Source organism: Ornithodoros turicata, chromosome 10 (genome assembly GCF_037126465.1).
Source record: "Ornithodoros turicata isolate Travis chromosome 10, ASM3712646v1, whole genome shotgun sequence".
In the NCBI taxonomy this organism is placed as follows: domain Eukaryota; kingdom Metazoa; phylum Arthropoda; class Arachnida; order Ixodida; family Argasidae; genus Ornithodoros; species Ornithodoros turicata.
In genome coordinates, this window is record NC_088210.1 from 15,777,376 (window position 1) to 15,795,138 (window position 17,763).

The 17,763-nt window shown below is 47.8% G+C and overlaps 1 protein-coding gene across 1 annotated transcript; it reads left to right on the plus strand.

Moving 5' to 3' along the window:
• Window positions 1-352: 352 nt before the first annotated feature.
• On the plus strand, window positions 353-10,117 carry LOC135370655 (arginine/serine-rich coiled-coil protein 2-like). Its single transcript, XM_064604442.1, has 5 exons — window positions 353-440; window positions 620-681; window positions 4,219-4,465; window positions 5,774-6,057; window positions 7,439-10,117. The coding sequence occupies exons 2-5, from the start codon at window positions 628-630 to the stop codon at window positions 7,751-7,753; spliced, it is 900 nt and encodes a 299-aa protein (XP_064460512.1). The 5' UTR covers window positions 353-440; window positions 620-627; the 3' UTR covers window positions 7,754-10,117.
• The last annotated feature ends 7,646 nt before the right edge of the window (window positions 10,118-17,763 follow it).

The following is a 17,763-nucleotide window of genomic DNA, read 5'->3' on the forward strand; positions in this document are numbered from 1 at the left end:
AGATGATTGCAGCGGGAGCAGGGGATTTCCACCCTACTGATATTGGTGACAAAAATCACGTGAACAATGAAAAAAACCCAGTAATTAATGGATATCTTGATAGTGCGCCAGAAAGTGATATGAAATGTGACCATCACTCGTGCCACCTGCTGACGGAAAATGTATTGTGACTTGTGTTGATTGCTCGTAATAAAGCATTAATGTGTAATGTTTTCTTTTAAGACCACTACGTTTTTACCAGCGCGTTGATTAAATAGAAAAATGAATGCACATTTTTCTACAGAATGGGTTTGTTGTCGGCATGGTTGTCGGGAAAGAAGCTGTGCAAGATTGCAGAATTGCAGATGTCGCTAGTGTCGCGTTTGGTTTACCATTTTTACGGTTGCATCAAAAGGCTCCGTTGAGGTACTTGAATACCGAAGTTAGGACCGTTTCCGCAAGTAAGTATTATGAAACGCGTATTGTAAAATAAAACAAGTATGAGCAATATTAAATTGCACAAGGGTTCGCATTGCCGAAGGCCTTAAGTCCTTAATAACCTTGATTGGGAGGTAGTACGGAGGTTCGTTAGGCCTAACTCGACCTAATCTTTATGCCTTTCTGTGTTGCGTTTTTACAGAATTGGAAATGACCAGGAACACACCTGAGAGGAGAAGATCCTCACCTACAGGTTGCCGGGTGGTAGGTCAAAGATATTTTTACGTTGTGCATCTTTGATATGTTATTCAGTGCTGTTTTAAGTGAGTGAAATGGTGTCATGGATTGTGGTTTGATCATGCCCACGCCATACTAGACGCTGCAAAAGCAAGGTGCTTGCAGAGGCAGCAGATTCTGGTTTTGAACACGCCATTCTGTGTCTTGAAAAAATGAGATTCTGTCGCGCGTATTACACAATGAGCAAATGCAGAAACGCTAAGGTATGAACTCCGCGGTATTAACACCTCTTTATGACTGTTGCTACCCAAGAAACTTCTTGAGAATGGCTTCGTCATACTGTCGACCGCAGGCGGATGACATCCATCGTTGAGAGGCTAAGGTACGTAGCACTGCACACGGTAAAAGTAGAACTCCCATATTATTATTGCACCGTGATGTGTGTAACCTTTCACAGGCCGCGAATGTCAGTTGTGAGAGTGATTTGATGAGAAAATGATTTTGAGCGGATCTGTTCTGATAGCCATCGATACGTAAAGAACTACAGAGCTTCATTAGGAACTTGGTGGAACTCTGGAGCTTGCAAATATCAGCTTGCTAACTGACTTTGTACTTGTAGTCTCGGGGTCAAACGCATTTAGGCATATACTACACGTAAATTTTAGCAAGTTTTCTGAGTTGAACTCTGAAATCTGACAAACAAAAATCATTTTTTCTTCTTTATTTGCCAGGATCTGAATGAGCACTGCAGATCCATTGCAGGTCCCAAATCCACTGCCAAATATGCTCCCTAGCAGTGGCATATCTAGGAAGAAAAGCCCCCACAGCAAGCACTGTGGTTGCTCCCCTGTCAAAAACCATCCAATACGCATCTCCAGGACACTGCTACCATATTGATAACTCAAAATACAACTCGAGCTTGTTAATCTTTCAATTAACAATTGAGGAGAAATGATAGAGTAGATAGATCAGTACGTAGGCAAAATTTATAGCTTGACATTCGTGGTTTTCGCTGCTGCAGATTGGTTCACAATGTCGGTGAAGTCTTCTTTTCTTTTTTTTTTTTTCGTTCGCAATTTCTTCACTTTCCACGCCTCTGCTCCCTGGTGTAGTGGTAACAGCTGAAATGAAGTTACTTTAAGTTGGTTACTTTAGTTGCAAACAAAAAGAAACGCACTAGAGACTTCCTAAAATTTAATAAGGTACAAGCTTTTGCGCAGAGCCTTGCGCTTCTTTGAGGCTTTAACGTTGCGTTCGTCTTAAATGGGCTTGGCAGTGCAAAAATTGCTCCTCGTTTGGATGAAAAACCCAAACGATTTGTAATTTGTCTTCACACCAACACAAAAGGAACGGATGTTCATCCCTTACGTCGTACATGACTTATGGCCGAAAAAGATCGCAACGCATGTTCTCCTATCTCAAGAAGCCCGATACCCGTTCCTTTTGCGTTGGTGTTAACGCAAATTAATTAAAGGTAATGGTATCTTTCATCTTGCAAGGAGCATTTCTTACACTTTAGTGGCCCTTTAGTTCAGCCTCTGCAGGTTTACGTTATTTTAACTTGTCGGATTTTGGAGTTCATTTCAGAACATTAAATTTCTCACAATTAAAATTTGACTAAATGTCCGTACGGCAGAGCACTATGCAGCAAACTTCCCCGAAGATAAATGCTGTTTACCCCATATCTTTGAGACTAATAGATTTCTTAGTGTCTTATCCCATGTCAGGAACCTCTGTGTATATGTATTATTCTCGTTGTTAGTATTATGTGCTGCCTGCAAATTTAGCTACATGTGTGCCTTTCTGTGACTGCAGTCACAGTGGCAAAACTGCACATCAATCTCTTCTGACCTTTTATTTATTTATTTATGTAATAATAATGCAAGGGCCCAAGAAGGGCATTATACAAAGAGAGGAGAACAAGAAAGCATACAAGCATTATGCAAACTCCAACAGTTCACTAGAAAAATACACACACACAAAATCTGCATGAACAAACACATGTAAAACGTGTACTTGCTATGAAATGGAGAGTAATTCAGCTGCGTGTCATAGGTTGAAATGTACGGAGCATGGCATTGAATGCGCCATTTTACACATACAAGACGAGTAGTTGCATGGAAAACTGCATTTGTGCGAAACAAACACAAGGACTTTCAAAGCAGGGACTGAAACCGAAATGAATGTGGGTTTGGTTACGTTTCAGTGCCAGAACTCTGAAAGAGTTCTGGCACTGAACCGGCCCCGAGAGATCTACATCATGATTGGACAACGGAAGTTTGAGTTTTAAGCGCACAGATGCGGACGTACGACTACCGTTGCAGACGACAGCAACAGCTCCTATGAAAACACATAGAATGATGATGATAATCAACTTTAGAAAGAAGCATCTCACGTAGGACATGCTTGTTGTACAAAAATACTAAGGTAAGCTGGAGTACAAAGTATTGCATAAATTGAGAAGGCAATAGCCGGACCGATGCGTAGCGCCACTGCTAGCTTCCAAATGTGGCGCTGGGAAGGGATGCCTATGACATGGTCGTTATAATATAGGATATCGTGAGTTGAACACAACTATAGTTAATGAATCATGAATCTAGGTACATATTCCCTGAGAGAGGGAAACTAGCAGTACTAGTTAGCTAAGTTACTTCTCACAACTTGCAGTGTTTTGGGCAATAAAGCTAGTTCGACGTATGAGGAGGTCTTAAGAGGACAATTAACGAGGTTAAAGTGTTCGGAGGTTATCAGTGTTGTTGACAGACAACCAAGTGCTCTCTGCCAGTTCTTTGTAATTGTCTAACATACTTTTGTACAGCCTCATAATTGTTTTATGACCCTTTATGGCAAAGCTTAGAGGAGGTTACTTGTTTTAGAGTATAATAAGGTCGCGTTACTGGACTAGAAGGGCCAAGGAACAGGCAGAGTTCTGTCACACAGAGGGACGTTCCTCAAAGCTGCTTGAAAACAGAAGATAAGTGACTTGAAAAGTTGCAGACAGGTATGAAGGGCCAAAAGACAATGACAGATTACTGTGACCCCGGTTACTTTACGCTTGACAGGGTGCAAAGTTGCTTTTGCAGCAGAACTGTTTGGAACACGAATTAGGAACATGCTATCGCTGTTTAAAAGGGGGTTACACACTTTGTGAGACACAAGTAGTACAAACTGCATTGGAAGGAGGCAATGTTGATGAGATGTGATCAAAGGAAAAAAAATGGGGATGTGAGTTTCGACGAAGTCAAACTGGCTACCCTGGTACACTTACACACAGAGTGCAATGTACAGAGGCGATGTTGCATTTTTTTCACTCTCCGCGTGCTACCAAGCAGCAAAGCAGTAAGGCGTGGATTGGGCTTTGTCCAGGTAGAATGCCCTAAGCCCAAGAGAGCTGCCCTATGCCCTGTCTTTTATAATGTGTTGCATCTCTTGCTGCGGCCTAAAGTTGTGCAGTGTTAATGGCGAAAAAAACAAACAAAAAAACATTAGTAGTCGACATTGTTCAGGGCACAAATTCTAATGCTTTCTTGCTGTTTCCCCATGCTAGACGCCTCTTTCCTCCAGGGCCGCTCGGACAGACACAGAGATGAAGACGAAAAAAGGAGGCGAAGGAGAGAGGAGGAGGAGGACAGGCGCAGGGACCAGCGCAATCATAGGCATCGCAGGAGCCGTAGTCGTAGCCGCAGCCAGGAGCGCAGGAGACGCTACCAGGGCTCCAGTAGGGGACCCAGGAGGAGGAGGTCGAGGAGCAGGAGCAGGCGAAGTTCATCCCCAGAGAGGAGGCGGTCGCCGGAGAAGGAGAGGGGTGCAGGTGAGTTGGGGGAGTGTTTTAAATCGTGAACAAGACCTAGACTCCTAGTTATATAAGCTTGCAGCAGCTTAGATTAGTAGACTGAACTAGGTGTTTAGGTTTTGTTTAGTTCTTTTACGACAAGCCTGCTTTCTGCAGAAACTTTCAGTTCTTTGGGCAGTTGCCCAAACCCACTGAATGCTTTGTGCACTGCTGCAGCGACCATAATAAATGCTTTCCTCTGGTAATTCACAGTATGAATTAATATTGTTAGCAGGCCCGTCGCATTAGCGGAACGCGTCTCGTTCTGCATCTTGCCTTGTCTCGCCAGCACCCTAGCGTCTTCTGCACCAGTGTCTCGTGAAAGGGGTGTACCCATCACACAACGGGCCATGTGCAACTGCTGTCGCCGACCAGTTTTTTTGCTCTTCTAGGAGCCACGGAATCAGTCAGAGTTCTCGAGCAGTCCGAATTTTTAGTGAACGGCCTAAATTCGTTCAACAGCTGCGTAAATCTTGCAGAATTTTGACTTCAGAAATGGCGACCGTGCGTAACGGTGGCAATGCCTGCAACCGGCCGGCCGAGTCGCTTTGACGTCACAACGGTAGCTAGTTTGGAGAAACGTCGTCTGCTTCCCAGGAAGCGAAATGGGAGAGAAATGAAAAAAGAAGGTGCAGAAAACGCTGGCCCCAGTCGGAGCACAGTCTCCTGTGTAACCGTAACAACAGTGACGTTTTTCTTCCTGCTCGTTTTGCCCAACAGAGCGAGTTGAGCGGGAACGCGCGTGTTGATTTTCAGGGCTTTTCTTCCTTTTCTTTTTTTTTTTCCCCTACGAAAAATGTTGCATACAGATTTTTTTTAAGTCACATCCTTTCATAATCTGTCAGAAACAGAAAATATTTTGAATGGCTTTCTGGGCTCCTTTAATTATCATAAAATTAATATCTAGTATAGAGAAGTATGACGTCTCAGGGTGCCCAATGTGCCAGGCAACATTACTTGTTGAAGGTCAGTTTCTGTCTCCTCACCGCAGCTGCTGGCAGTCTTCAAAGGTGGGGCGGAGAGTGGAGATGCGCAGCGTTGCTAGAATACTGACGCCTTCGCTCTCAGTGGCACCGCATACTCTTTTCTTGCGGGTTCCTTTTTTTTGAAATTCTTCGAAGTGCATAGTGTTCACTGATTGCATTTATGTCTTGCATGCCGATTCTTTAAGCGAGGTTGATTAGGAAATAAATTTTTTTTAGGCCATATTGAAACTTTAACCCTAAAACCACCGGGCTCTAGGTATAAAGAGTGAATGTACAATGGGAAACTTTACCTCTTTCTCAGGAAATAGCGCAAAATCGAAGTCCAACCCTGGAAATAATGCGCTTCAGGTGGCTGCAGCCCGGGCGGCTGCCTTGAAGGCAGGCGGAGGAGGCTCAGGGGGCGTGACGCCGCAGCAGCTGATCCAGCAGTCACTGGTGGCAGCGAATGAGCAAGCCAAGGCCATGACAGGCATTGGATTGCCCAGCTACTACAACCCCTCGGCGGTGAATCCGCTCAAGTATGCGGAGCAGATGCAGAAGCGAAAGCTGCTGTGGCAGAACAAGACAGCTCAAGTGCCAGAAGAGGTGAGATCCGCTAAAAAGTTTCTCCGGGCCTATTTAGCCAATCATGGGAGTGGAGTGGCCTGGTGATGTAAACTTGGATGGGAACGCATTTTAGTTCGAGACGGGACGAATTCAGAATTTTCCAAATCCGAATCCACGAATCTCGAATCTTTTGAATCCTTTCTTTAAAAAGGGTTAAAAAGCCAGGAAAAAAAAACCTCTACTGAAAAGTGTTTTGGAGCAGAATATGATACCTTCGTTTAATGAGAAACAAATTAAATAACAGTTCACTTTCAGGAGAAAACATGCCCATGTAGTTCTTCTTGAACGTATAATTTATTTAACACGTTCATCGACTACGAGAGATGCATAAATTCGCGAGTCCGAATTATTTCCATAAAAATAAGCAACAATCAAAAGCAAAAACCATGTTACGTTTAGACTTGTAATGTAACAGTTCCTGCCTGAACTCTTTCAGTCCAGTGCAATGTAAACAAACAAGATAACACCCGTCGGGCAAAGAGGGGCTTTCGGTGGATTCTGGGAGTGCTAAACAGACGTGGTTGGTTTATTCGAAAGATTTGATTCGCTGTTTTAGGTACTGGGATTTGGATTCGGATTCTCGAATCTCGAATCCCTGCCTAGGATTCGGGGATTCGGTTGGCACGTCCCTAATTTTAGGCAATCCCTATTATCCTTATAAAATTAGGCAATCCCTAATTTAATTAAAAATGCTGCCATGACCCACTTGTACATGCCTTAACGCAACGTTCACTCTGCATATATCTTTTATGGATGAAACAGGTGCGATGGCATTATTCGTAAAGATGTTGAACTCAGTGACTGTTAGAAGCGAGGGAACTTTATTAGAAATGTGCAAATAGCCATTTTATAGCCGGAGTGCATATGAAGCAAATAGTTCTATGAATGAAGCAGACATGGAACGAATGGTGACATTATTGAACTGAACCCATGTATAGGATGAGAGAAGCGAAATTGAATATCCGCCAAATGCCGCCTCAGGTGATTCACGCGCATATTTTTTTTTTTGGTGCACTATAACTTTAGTTGCTCGTGCACCATAAACACTCCAGTCATCATCAGTGATAACAGCGTGTGTAGTTGTGGTATTCGACGGTGTCTCAATAATACTACCGGACTTTCGAAGTGCCGTTTCTTTGTCAAAAGAATTCCCAGAACGTAACAAAGTTACAGCGACTACTCCTCCCTGCTGTCCTCTCTCCATCTGTCCACGTCTGTACGCTGCTCGTAGCCGCAGTTGCCTCGCGGCGCTGACGCGGAATAAAAAAAGTATATAAAAAATGCAACATTGTGCTTTGTAGAAGTCACAACCACGATATAGTGCTTCTCTAATTACGTTGAGCGTCTTTCTTTTTCGCAGAAGAAACCCGCACCGACCTGCGCCCAGGTATGGGAAAAGATGACGTTCACGCAGGACGATGACGGCAAGATGACCGCAAAGTTCCGTAAACTGATGGGGATCAAAGGGGATGCTCCGCAGACTTCGGGCAGCTCTACCGAGAGCAGCAAGGACGATAAGTTAGACCCCCTTCTCAGCAAGCAGGAGAAGATCTTTCGAGACCTGGACCAACAGTACGAGATGGCCCGAATTTCGACCCACACGCAGAGGGGCGTTGGACTGGGTTACAGTTCGCAGATGGCTGCAATGTATTCTCAGTTTCCCGTGACAAAGTGATCGGGCAACGCGTCCGAGCGTGTGTACATATGTACAGAGAAGATTCTTTTGGTGGTGTCAAATACGTGAAAAAATCGGTGTATGCATTTGTCAGTTTCTGCCCCGGTTTCTCGAAGCAGGAACAACAAAAATGGGTTGTCTCTGCGGTGGAGATTTCGTACTCTTCTTTGTGTGATTTTGCGTGCCTGGGAAGGGCAGGAGAGTTTAAAGCTGACGTGGGGGGGCACTGCGTAAAGTAACCATGTGATAGTTGTAATCACGTGTGAACACAATGTTGACATGTTTTCAGATGAGAATTTCCCATGTCGGTGCTGTATATCAGCTAGCAGTGCAAGAAGTTGCATTTGCACAAAAAACAACAAATCGCTTACAGTGTACAATATTAAATGCATTAGGATTCTATAACATAAGTGTAAGGAAGCAATGGGCTTTGCATGGGAAGTCCAAATGCCGCATGCACATTAATACATGTTGAGGAAAAAAAGAATGACTAGTTAAAATGTTTTAGAGTGTTAGCCTAAAAGAGTATTTGATGAGGATCTGAAAGAGTTAACGTAACATTATTTGCACACCATTATCATCAACATCTCCTATCCATTTAGTCTTATCTGACTCTCGTCACTCCATAGATCAGTATAGCTTGACCAAAGTATGACTGTCTTTGTTTGCTGGTCCGGAGTACCAGCGATATATCCGGTTTGACTCCTACACTTTGTCTCCTACACCAGAACTGGTGTTCCCAACGAAACCGTTCTTTCTGCTATGTTTTGCAGTACCTAACTCTGCTTTAGTGGCTGTCCTTATTTGGCTGGCAGCGTGCATTACATTTGCCAGACGCTTTTGCAGACCCTTCAATATGGGTGTATCTTGTATTGGGAACGAACTGTGCAGTGTGTTCATTATAGCAATCAGAAATTTCATAAGCCATGCATATTCAACTGCCATGTTTACGTTTGGGGACACCGCATTTCTCAATTAGAACGATGTGATTGTCATTAGCTTTTCGTGATAAGCTCCACAGACATGTTCGAAGCCATTTTGAACATGTGTGTCACGTGCATTTCTTCATGCAGAAGAGAACAGAATGCAAGGTGGTGAGAGAGAGAGAGAGACATTTCATGAGATATGCCTCCTGACCAACTTGCTCAAATCAGATAGCTGGCACGAGCACTGCCCCGGTCACATGCGACGGGGCTATACAGAAATGTAGTGTTGTAAACGTCTTTGTGTCTACATTCGCTGCACCCACTATTGAACTGCACCTGCAAATGTTTGTTTTGCAACGTCTTCCTTTTAAGTGTTTTCTAATATTAAAATGGGGCATCGTCATTGCATAACAGTCACTTGTGTCGATGACGTGTTTCAGACTGCGATAATGCTGGGTTTCACATGACATGACGTGTTCCAGTGTCTTAGTCTGGCATTGGCGTAGTGGGCTGGTTCGCCGGGATTCAACAGTGTGGCGCCAGAACTACCACAGGGACAGGGATGTCCACTAAATTGCAATACTCGTCACTTTGGAATTGCACACACACACACAAGAAAACTTCGTGCTGGTGTACCATTGAAAATTACAAACTAAAAATCGGAGGTGTGCCTTGCATTACGCTTGAGAGCATAACGATAAGTTGCTTTCATAGTCATAATCTCTGTCTTTATCGTAATCAACAGTTTTTGGTCGTGTGCTTTCCTCTCAAACGATAGCCTCTGTACATTCTGATGAAACTCGTGACTCATTTACGAATAGGCACTTATCGCGGTTACACAGGATGTACAAATATGCATTAAGAAGGTATAGTTCGACAAGACATGTAGTTTGTGCATGGATACCAAATCAGGTGGAATGTTGTTCGGGGCATTACGTTCATCCCAAGCCTTTTTATTTATTTTGTTTTGTAGGTGTCTTGGTTCATTGACTGATCGATTCGGAAAAGTAGACCGCTAGGACATTAGGTATGCATAACGCCAATGGCATTACTTGAAATAATTTTCGCATTATTCACACGTCATATTTTCTCTGATGAAATGCATGTGGTCTTGACTCAAAAGAATGTTGCAGTCCACATTGCAAGATAAAGTTAAACCTTTCTGTGGCTGATGTGATGGCAGGTGTGTTGAGTTTAACAAACGTCATGTTTTATCTTAGTACTCGGTACTTAAAAGTATGGAGCTCGTGGGATGTTTTTTTTTTTTTTTTTTTTTTTTGTAAATATGGTTATGCACTTGGGAGATACCTAAGCATTTGTGTGCGACAAACATAGCTTGATGGTCCTTATCAGTTTGTGAGGTGCCTCCTGTAGGAATGGAGCATCAGCAGAGTGCAGAATGCTTTCATTTTTTGTAATAAATACACTGTGGCAAACATACAGGTCTATGCTATAATTTTCTCTCTCTGCGATCAGTATGGACAATGGTCATTCTCAGTGGCAGCAGATACAATGCGTAAAGCACTTGTATCCGTGCATACCTATCACATTTATAATTCTTGGAAGTTTCTTTTTGGCACTGAGTATTTTAAAATGCAGCAATATCAATAATACTTCCTCGGTAAACAAATGGACCATGAAAGAGATGTCAGGGAATGATGAAAATTCATGCGCACCACATGCATCTTTAGCTGTTGTTACAGCAGCACAAATGCACACTAACGTATACACATTCACCCCACGATGCACCCGTGTGCATGTGACAGGCTTGAAAAAAGGGGCGAGGCCCCTGCATAGTCTGCCCGGGGCCTGTCTGCAGTTGAGCAGCTGTGTCCCACGGCTCTTGCCCGTTTCCTCCGCTCCCAAATGCACTTCAGATCAACACACTCTCTGCCACACATTTTTATCACCTGTCCGTCACATGAACTTCATTGTCAGCGTCACTTCATTCAAAGCCCTTTTGCTGGGTGTCGAGGTTATCTCTGTGAGTATAATTTTTTTTAGAGACGTCGACTGTCAATTACGTATATCCCTCCATATTAACTTTTTTTTTCTTTTCAGTTCTGGGTGTTGGTTGCTTAGTTGGGTTTTTGTGACGCTTTTGCGCCAGAAAAATTCAACTCTTAAACTTACGCTTTTTAAAAAGTCGAATCAACGCCGCATCTTTTTCACCATGTCGCTATCTTTTTCACCGCGCTTCGGTCCACGTTCGTCGAGCGACCGACGCAACTATGCACCCGCATTTTCATCGCGTCTCGATACCCGTCCGTCCTCACTTTTTCGTCGGTATCTGTTCCTAATGCGACCGACTCTGATTGCTACGCGGACGAACTATGCACCCGCATTTTCATCGCGCCTCCATACCCGTCCGTCCTCACTCACGCTTTCGTCGTTATCTGTTCTTAGAGGGATAGACGCTGATTGCTGGGCGGACGAACTATGCACCCGCATTTTCATCGCGCCTCGATACCCGTCCGTCCTCACTCACGTTTTCTTCGGTATCTGCTCCTAGAGCGACCGACGCTGATTGCCAGGCGGACGAACTATGCACCCGCATTTTCATCGCGCCTCGATACCCGTCCGTCCTCCTAAATAATTCGTCGGTACCTGTTCCTAGAGCGACCGACGCTGTTGCTGGGCGGACGAACTATGCACCCGCATTTTCATCGCGCTTCGATACCTGTCTGTCCTCCCAAATGTTTCGTCGGTATCTGTTCTTAGTGCGACCGACGCTGATTGCTAGGCGGACGGACTATGCACCCGCATTTTCATCGCGCCTCGATCGATACCCGTCCGTCCTCTCAAATTTTTCGTCGGTATCTGTTCCTAGAGCAACCGACGCTGATTGCTAAGCGGACGAACTATGCACCCGCATTTTCATCGCGCCTCGATACCCGTCCGTCCTCTCACTTTTTCGTCGGTATCTCTTCCTAGAGTGACCGACGCTGATTGCTAGGCGGACGAACTATATGCACCCGCATTTTCATCGCGCCTCGATACCCGTCCGTCCTCACTGACGCTTTCGTCGTTATCTGTTCTTAGAGGGATAGACGCTGATTGCTGGGCGGACGAACTATGCACCCGCATTTGCATCGCGCCTAGATCGATACCCGTCCATCCTCCCAAATTTTTTGTCTGTATCTCTTCCTAGAGCGACCGACGCTGATTGCTGGGCGGACGAACTATATGCACCCGCATTTTCATCGCGCCTCGATACCCGTCCGTCCTCACTGACGCTTTCGTCGTTATCTGTTCTTAGAGGGATAGACGCTGATTGCTGGGCGGACGAACTATGCACCCGCATTTTCATCGCTCTTCGATACCCGTCCGTCCTCTCTCACTTCTTCGTCGGTATCTGTGCCCAGAGCGACCGACGCTGATTGCTGGGTGGACGAACTATGCACCCGCATTTTCATCGCGCCTAGATCGATACCCGTCTGTCCTCCCAAATTTTTTGTCGGTGTCTGTTCCTAGAGCGACCGACGCTGATTGCTAGGCGAACGAACTATGCACCCGCATTTTCATCGCGCCTCGATACCCGTCCGTCCTTACTCACGCTTTCGTCGTTATCTGTTCTTAGAGGGATAGACGCTGATTGCTGGGCGGACGAACTATGCACCCGCATTTTCATCGCGCCTAGATCGATACCCGTCCGTCCTCCCAAATTTTTCGTCGTTATCTGTTCCTAGAGGGATAGACGCTGATTGCTGGGCGGACGAACTATGCACCCGCATTTTCATCGCTCTTCGATACCCGTCCGTCCTCCCAAATGTTTCGTCGGTATCTGTTCTTAGTGCGACCGACGCTGATTGCTAGGCGGACGGACTATGCACCCGCATTTTCATCGCGCCTCGATCGATACCCGTCCGTCCTCTCAAATTTTTCGTCGGTATCTGTTCCTAGAGCGACCGACGCTGATTGCTAAGTGGACGAACTATGCACCCGCATTTTCATCGCGCCTGGATACCCGTCCGTCCTCACTCACGTTTTCGTCGGTATCTGTTCCTAGAGGGATAGACACTGATTGCTGGGCGGACGAACTATGCACCCGCATTTTCATCGCTCTTCGATACCCGTCCGTCCTCTCTCACTTCTTCGTCGGTATCTGTTCCCAGAGCGACCGACGCTGATTGCTAGGCGAACGAACTATGCACCCGCATTTTCATCGCGCCTCGATACCCGTCCGTCCTCACTCACGCTTTCGTCGTTATCTGTTCTTAGAGGGATAGACGCTGATTGCTGGGCGGACGAACCATGCACCCGCATTTTCATCGCTCTTCGATACCCGTCCGTCCTCCCAAATGTTTCGTCGGTATCTGTTCTTAGTGCGACCGACGCTGATTGCTTGGCGGACGGACTATGCACCCGCATTTTCATCGCGCCTAGATCGATACCCGTCTGTCCTCCCAAATGTTTTGTCGGTATCTGTTCCTAGAGCGACCGACGCTGATTGCTGGGCGGACGAACTATGCACCCGCATTTTCATCGCGCCTAGATCGATACCCGTCCGTCCTCCCAAATTTTTCGTCGTTATCTGTTCCTAGAGGGATAGACGCTGATTGCTGGGCGGACGAACCATGCACCCGCATTTTCATCGCTCTTCGATACCCGTCCGTCCTCTCTCACTTCTTCGTCATCTGTTCCCAGAGCGACCGACGCTGATTGCCAGGCGGACGAAGTATGCACCCGCATTTTCATTGCGCCTCGATACCCGTCCGTCCTCTCACGTTTTCGTCGTTATCTGTTCCCAGAGCGACCGCGCTTCGATACCTGTCCGTTCTCTCTCACTTCTTCGTCGGTATCTGTTCCTAGAGCGACCGACGCTGATTGCTGGGCGGACGAACTATGCACCCGCATTTTCATCGCGCTTCGATACCCGTCCGTCCTCTCGCACTTCGTCGGTATCTGTGCCTAGAGCGACCGACGCTGATTTCTGGGCGGACGAACTATGCACCCTCATTTTCATCGCACTTCGACACCCGCCCGTCCTCTCTCATTTCTTCGTCGGTATCTGTTGCTTGAGCGACCGACGCTGATTGCTGGGCGGACGAACTATGCACCCGCATTTTCATCGCACTTCGATACCCGTCCGTCCTCTCTCACTTCTTCGTCGGTATCTGTTCCTTGAGCGACCGACGCTGATTGCTGGGCGGACGAACTATGCACCCGCATTTTCATCGCGCTTCGATACCCGTCCGTCCTCTCGCACTTCGTCGGTATCTGTGCCTAGAGCGACCGACGGTGATTTCTGGGCGGACGAACTATGCACCCGCATTTTCATCGCACTTCGATACCCGCCCGTCCTCTCTCATTTCTTCGTCGGTATCTGTTCCTAGAGCGACCGGCGCTGATTGCTGGGCGGACGAACTATGTACCCGCATTTTCATCGCGCTTCGACACCCGTCCGTCCTCTCTCACTTCTTCGTTGGCATCTGTTCCTAGAGCGACCGACGCTGATTGCTAGGCGGACGAACTATGCACCCGCATTTTCATCGCGCCTCGATACCCGTCCGTCCTCTCACGCTTTCGTCGGTATCTGTTCCTAGAGGGATAGACGCTGATTGCTGGGCGGACGAACCATGCACCCGCATTTTCATCGCGCTTCGATACCCGTCCGTCCTCACTCACTCCTTCGTCGGTATCTGTTCCTAGAGCTACCGAAGCTGATTGCTGGGCGGACGAACTATGCACCCGCATTTTCATCGCGCCTCGATACCCGTCCGTCCTCTCACGCTTTCGTCGGTATCTGTTCCTAGAGGGATAGACGCTGATTGCTGGGCGGACGAACCATGCACCCGCATTTTCATCGCGCTTCGATACCCGTCCGTCCTCACTCACTCCTTCGTCGGTATCTGTTCCTAGAGCGACCGAAGCTGATTGCTGGGCGGACGAACTATGCACCCGCATTTTCATCGCACTTCGATACCCGCCCGTCCTCTCTCATTTCTTCGTCGGTATCTGTTCCTAGAGCGACCGACGCTGATTGCTGGGCAGACGAACTATGCACCCGCATTTTCATCGCACTTCGATACCCGCCCGTCCTCTCTCATTTCTTGGTCGGTATCTGTTCCTAGAGCGACCGACGCTGATTGCTGGGCGGACGAACTATGCACCCGCATTTTCATCGCACTTCGATACCCGCCCGTCCTTTCTCATTTCTTCGTCGGTATCTGTTCCTAGAGCGACCGACGCTGATTGCTGGGCGGACGAACTATGCACCCGCATTTTCATTGCACTTCGATACCCGCCCGTCTTCTCTCATTTCTTCGTCGGTATCTGTTCCTAGAGCGACCGACGCTGATTGCTGGGCGGACGAACTATGCACCCGCATTTTCATCGCGCCTCGATACCCGCCCGTCCTCTCACGCTTTCGTCGGTATCTGTTCCTAGAGCGACCGACGCTGATTGCTGGGCGGACGAACCATGCACCCGCATTTTCATCGCGCTTCGATACCCGCCCGTCCTCACTCACTCCTTCGTCGGTATCTGTTCCTAGAGCGACCGACGCTGATTGCTGGGCGGACGAACTATGCACCCGCATTTTCATCGCACTTCGATACCCGCCCGTCTTCTCTCATTTCTTCGTCGGTATCTGTTCCTAGAGCGACCGACGCTGATTGCTGGGCGGACGAACTATGCACCCGCATTTTCATCGCACTTCGATACCCGCCCGTCCTTTCTCATTTCTTCGTCGGTATCTGTTCCTAGAGCGACCGACGCTGATTGCTGGGCGGACGAACTATGCACCCGCATTTTCATCGCACTTCGATACCCGCCCGTCCTCTCTCATTTCTTCGTCGGTATCTGTTCCTAGAGCGACCGACGCTGATTGCTGGGCGGACGAACTATGCACCCGCATTTTCATCGCACTTCGATACCCGCCCGTCCTCTCTCATTTCTTGGTCGGTATCTGTTCCTAGAGCGACCGACGCTGATTGCTGGGCGGACGAACTATGCACCCGCATTTTCATCGCACTTCGATACCCGCCCGTCCTTTCTCATTTCTTCGTCGGTATCTGTTCCTAGAGCGACCGACGCTGATTGCTGGGCGGACGAACTATGCACCCGCATTTTCATCGCACTTCGATACCCGCCCGTCCTCTCTCATTTCTTGGTCGGTATCTGTTCCTAGAGCGACCGACGCTGATTGCTGGGCGGACGAACTATGCACCCGCATTTTCATCGCACTTCGATACCCGCCCGTCCTTTCTCATTTCTTCGTCGGTATCTGTTCCTAGAGCGACCGACGCTGATTGCTGGGCGGACGAACTATGCACCCGCATTTTCATTGCACTTCGATACCCGCCCGTCTTCTCTCATTTCTTCGTCGGTATCTGTTCCTAGAGCGACCGACGCTGATTGCTGGGCGGACGAACTATGCACCCGCATTTTCATCGCGCCTCGATACCCGCCCGTCCTCTCACGCTTTCGTCGGTATCTGTTCCTAGAGCGACCGACGCTGATTGCTGGGCGGACGAACCATGCACCCGCATTTTCATCGCGCTTCGATACCCGCCCGTCCTCACTCACTCCTTCGTCGGTATCTGTTCCTAGAGCGACCGACGCTGATTGCTGGGCGGACGAACTATGCACCCGCATTTTCATCGCACTTCGATACCCGCCCGTCTTCTCTCATTTCTTCGTCGGTATCTGTTCCTAGAGCGACCGACGCTGATTGCTGGGCGGACGAACTATGCACCCGCATTTTCATCGCACTTCGATACCCGCCCGTCCTCTGTCACTTCTTCGTCGGTATCTGTTCCTAGAGCGACCGACGCTGATTGCTGGGCGGACGAACTATGCACCCGCATTTTCATCGCGCCTCGATACCCGTCCGTCCTCACTCACTTTTTCGTCGGTATCTGTTCCTAGAGGGATAGACACTGATTGCTGGGCGGACGAACTATGCACCCGCATTTTCATCGCACTTCGATACCCGCCCGTCCTCTGTCACTTCTTCGTCGGTATCTGTTCCTAGAGCGACCGACGCTGATTGCTGGGCGGACGAACTATGCACCCGCATTTTCATCGCTCTTCGATACCCGTCCGTCCTCTCTGACGACTTCGTCGGTATCTGTTTCCAACGTACCCGATGCCCATATCATTGGCGGCGAACTACGCATTGGTGGGGGTGGTGCTTCTGAAAGAGCTCGTCGTCGTCGGCTTCACAGACGTGGGCAACTTCACGACTGACGCCCTGGGGAATGTGCGTCCTGGGCCGACTTCTAAGGGAACTGTGCCGACATTTGTCTGAACGCGTCTGCGAGAAACCCAGGAAAAAAACCCAAACAGCACAGCCAGCACCGGACCGGCACTACGCACCCGCATTTTCCTCGTGTTTCAATCCACACCCTTCGTCTTGTCCACTTTTGTCGTCGGAGTGTCTGCTAGCGCGGACGACACTCACTGCCAAGGAAACTGTCTTCGCACCCGTATTTTGATCCCGTTTAATTCCACATGCATCGTCTTTCGCACTTCGTTGTCGGTGTCTTTTCCAAGCGGGAGCTACGCTCATTGCCAAGCAGACGGGCTGGAGATATACGAACTAAACATGAACAACCAAATGCATTCGAAAATTGTTACTGTAATATTGTGCAGAATCGTAATTCTTAACAAGAATTAGAGCCCTGCATGGGCCTGGGCCCCCGACCCGGCCCGCGGGCCGGGCCGACAAACATGTTTTCGAGAGTCAGGCTCGACAGGGTCACGCAGCTTATTCCACGCGCAATGGAGTACTGTTAGTTCATATCATCAGGTACTTGCGTCATTCCTGTGCATAGTATTTGCAAAAGCAAGCAAGGGACACTGCATTATGCGACTCGACCCTCTATAACATTTTCAAAGTCACCTTACATTGCTCCTGACTCCTCACGTATTTCATAAACGGTTCGCAAAGCTTGGTGAGAGGGGTAAGGATTGGGAGGGGTTTGTTTGTTGTTTGTGCAAGGCTCTAACAAGAAAACCCTCATCTGTTTCGCTCAAATGCCCAGCGCTGTATTGAGTACTAACTGGGCTCCGAGTATTGCTGTAAACTTCCAACAATACACATTTTGTAAATCAGCCTGAATTCCTTCCGAAAAAAAT

Coding starts and splice junctions, on each gene's coding strand:
- LOC135370655 (XM_064604442.1), top strand. CDS start 628: ATGACCAGGAACACACCTGAGAGGAGAAGATCCTCACCTACAGGTTGC. Junction 682..4,218: donor CACCTACAGGTTGCCGGGTG/GTAGGTCAAAGA, acceptor TCTTTCCTCCAG/GGCCGCTCGGACAGACACAG. Junction 4,466..5,773: donor GGAGAAGGAGAGGGGTGCAG/GTGAGTTGGGGG, acceptor CCTCTTTCTCAG/GAAATAGCGCAAAATCGAAG.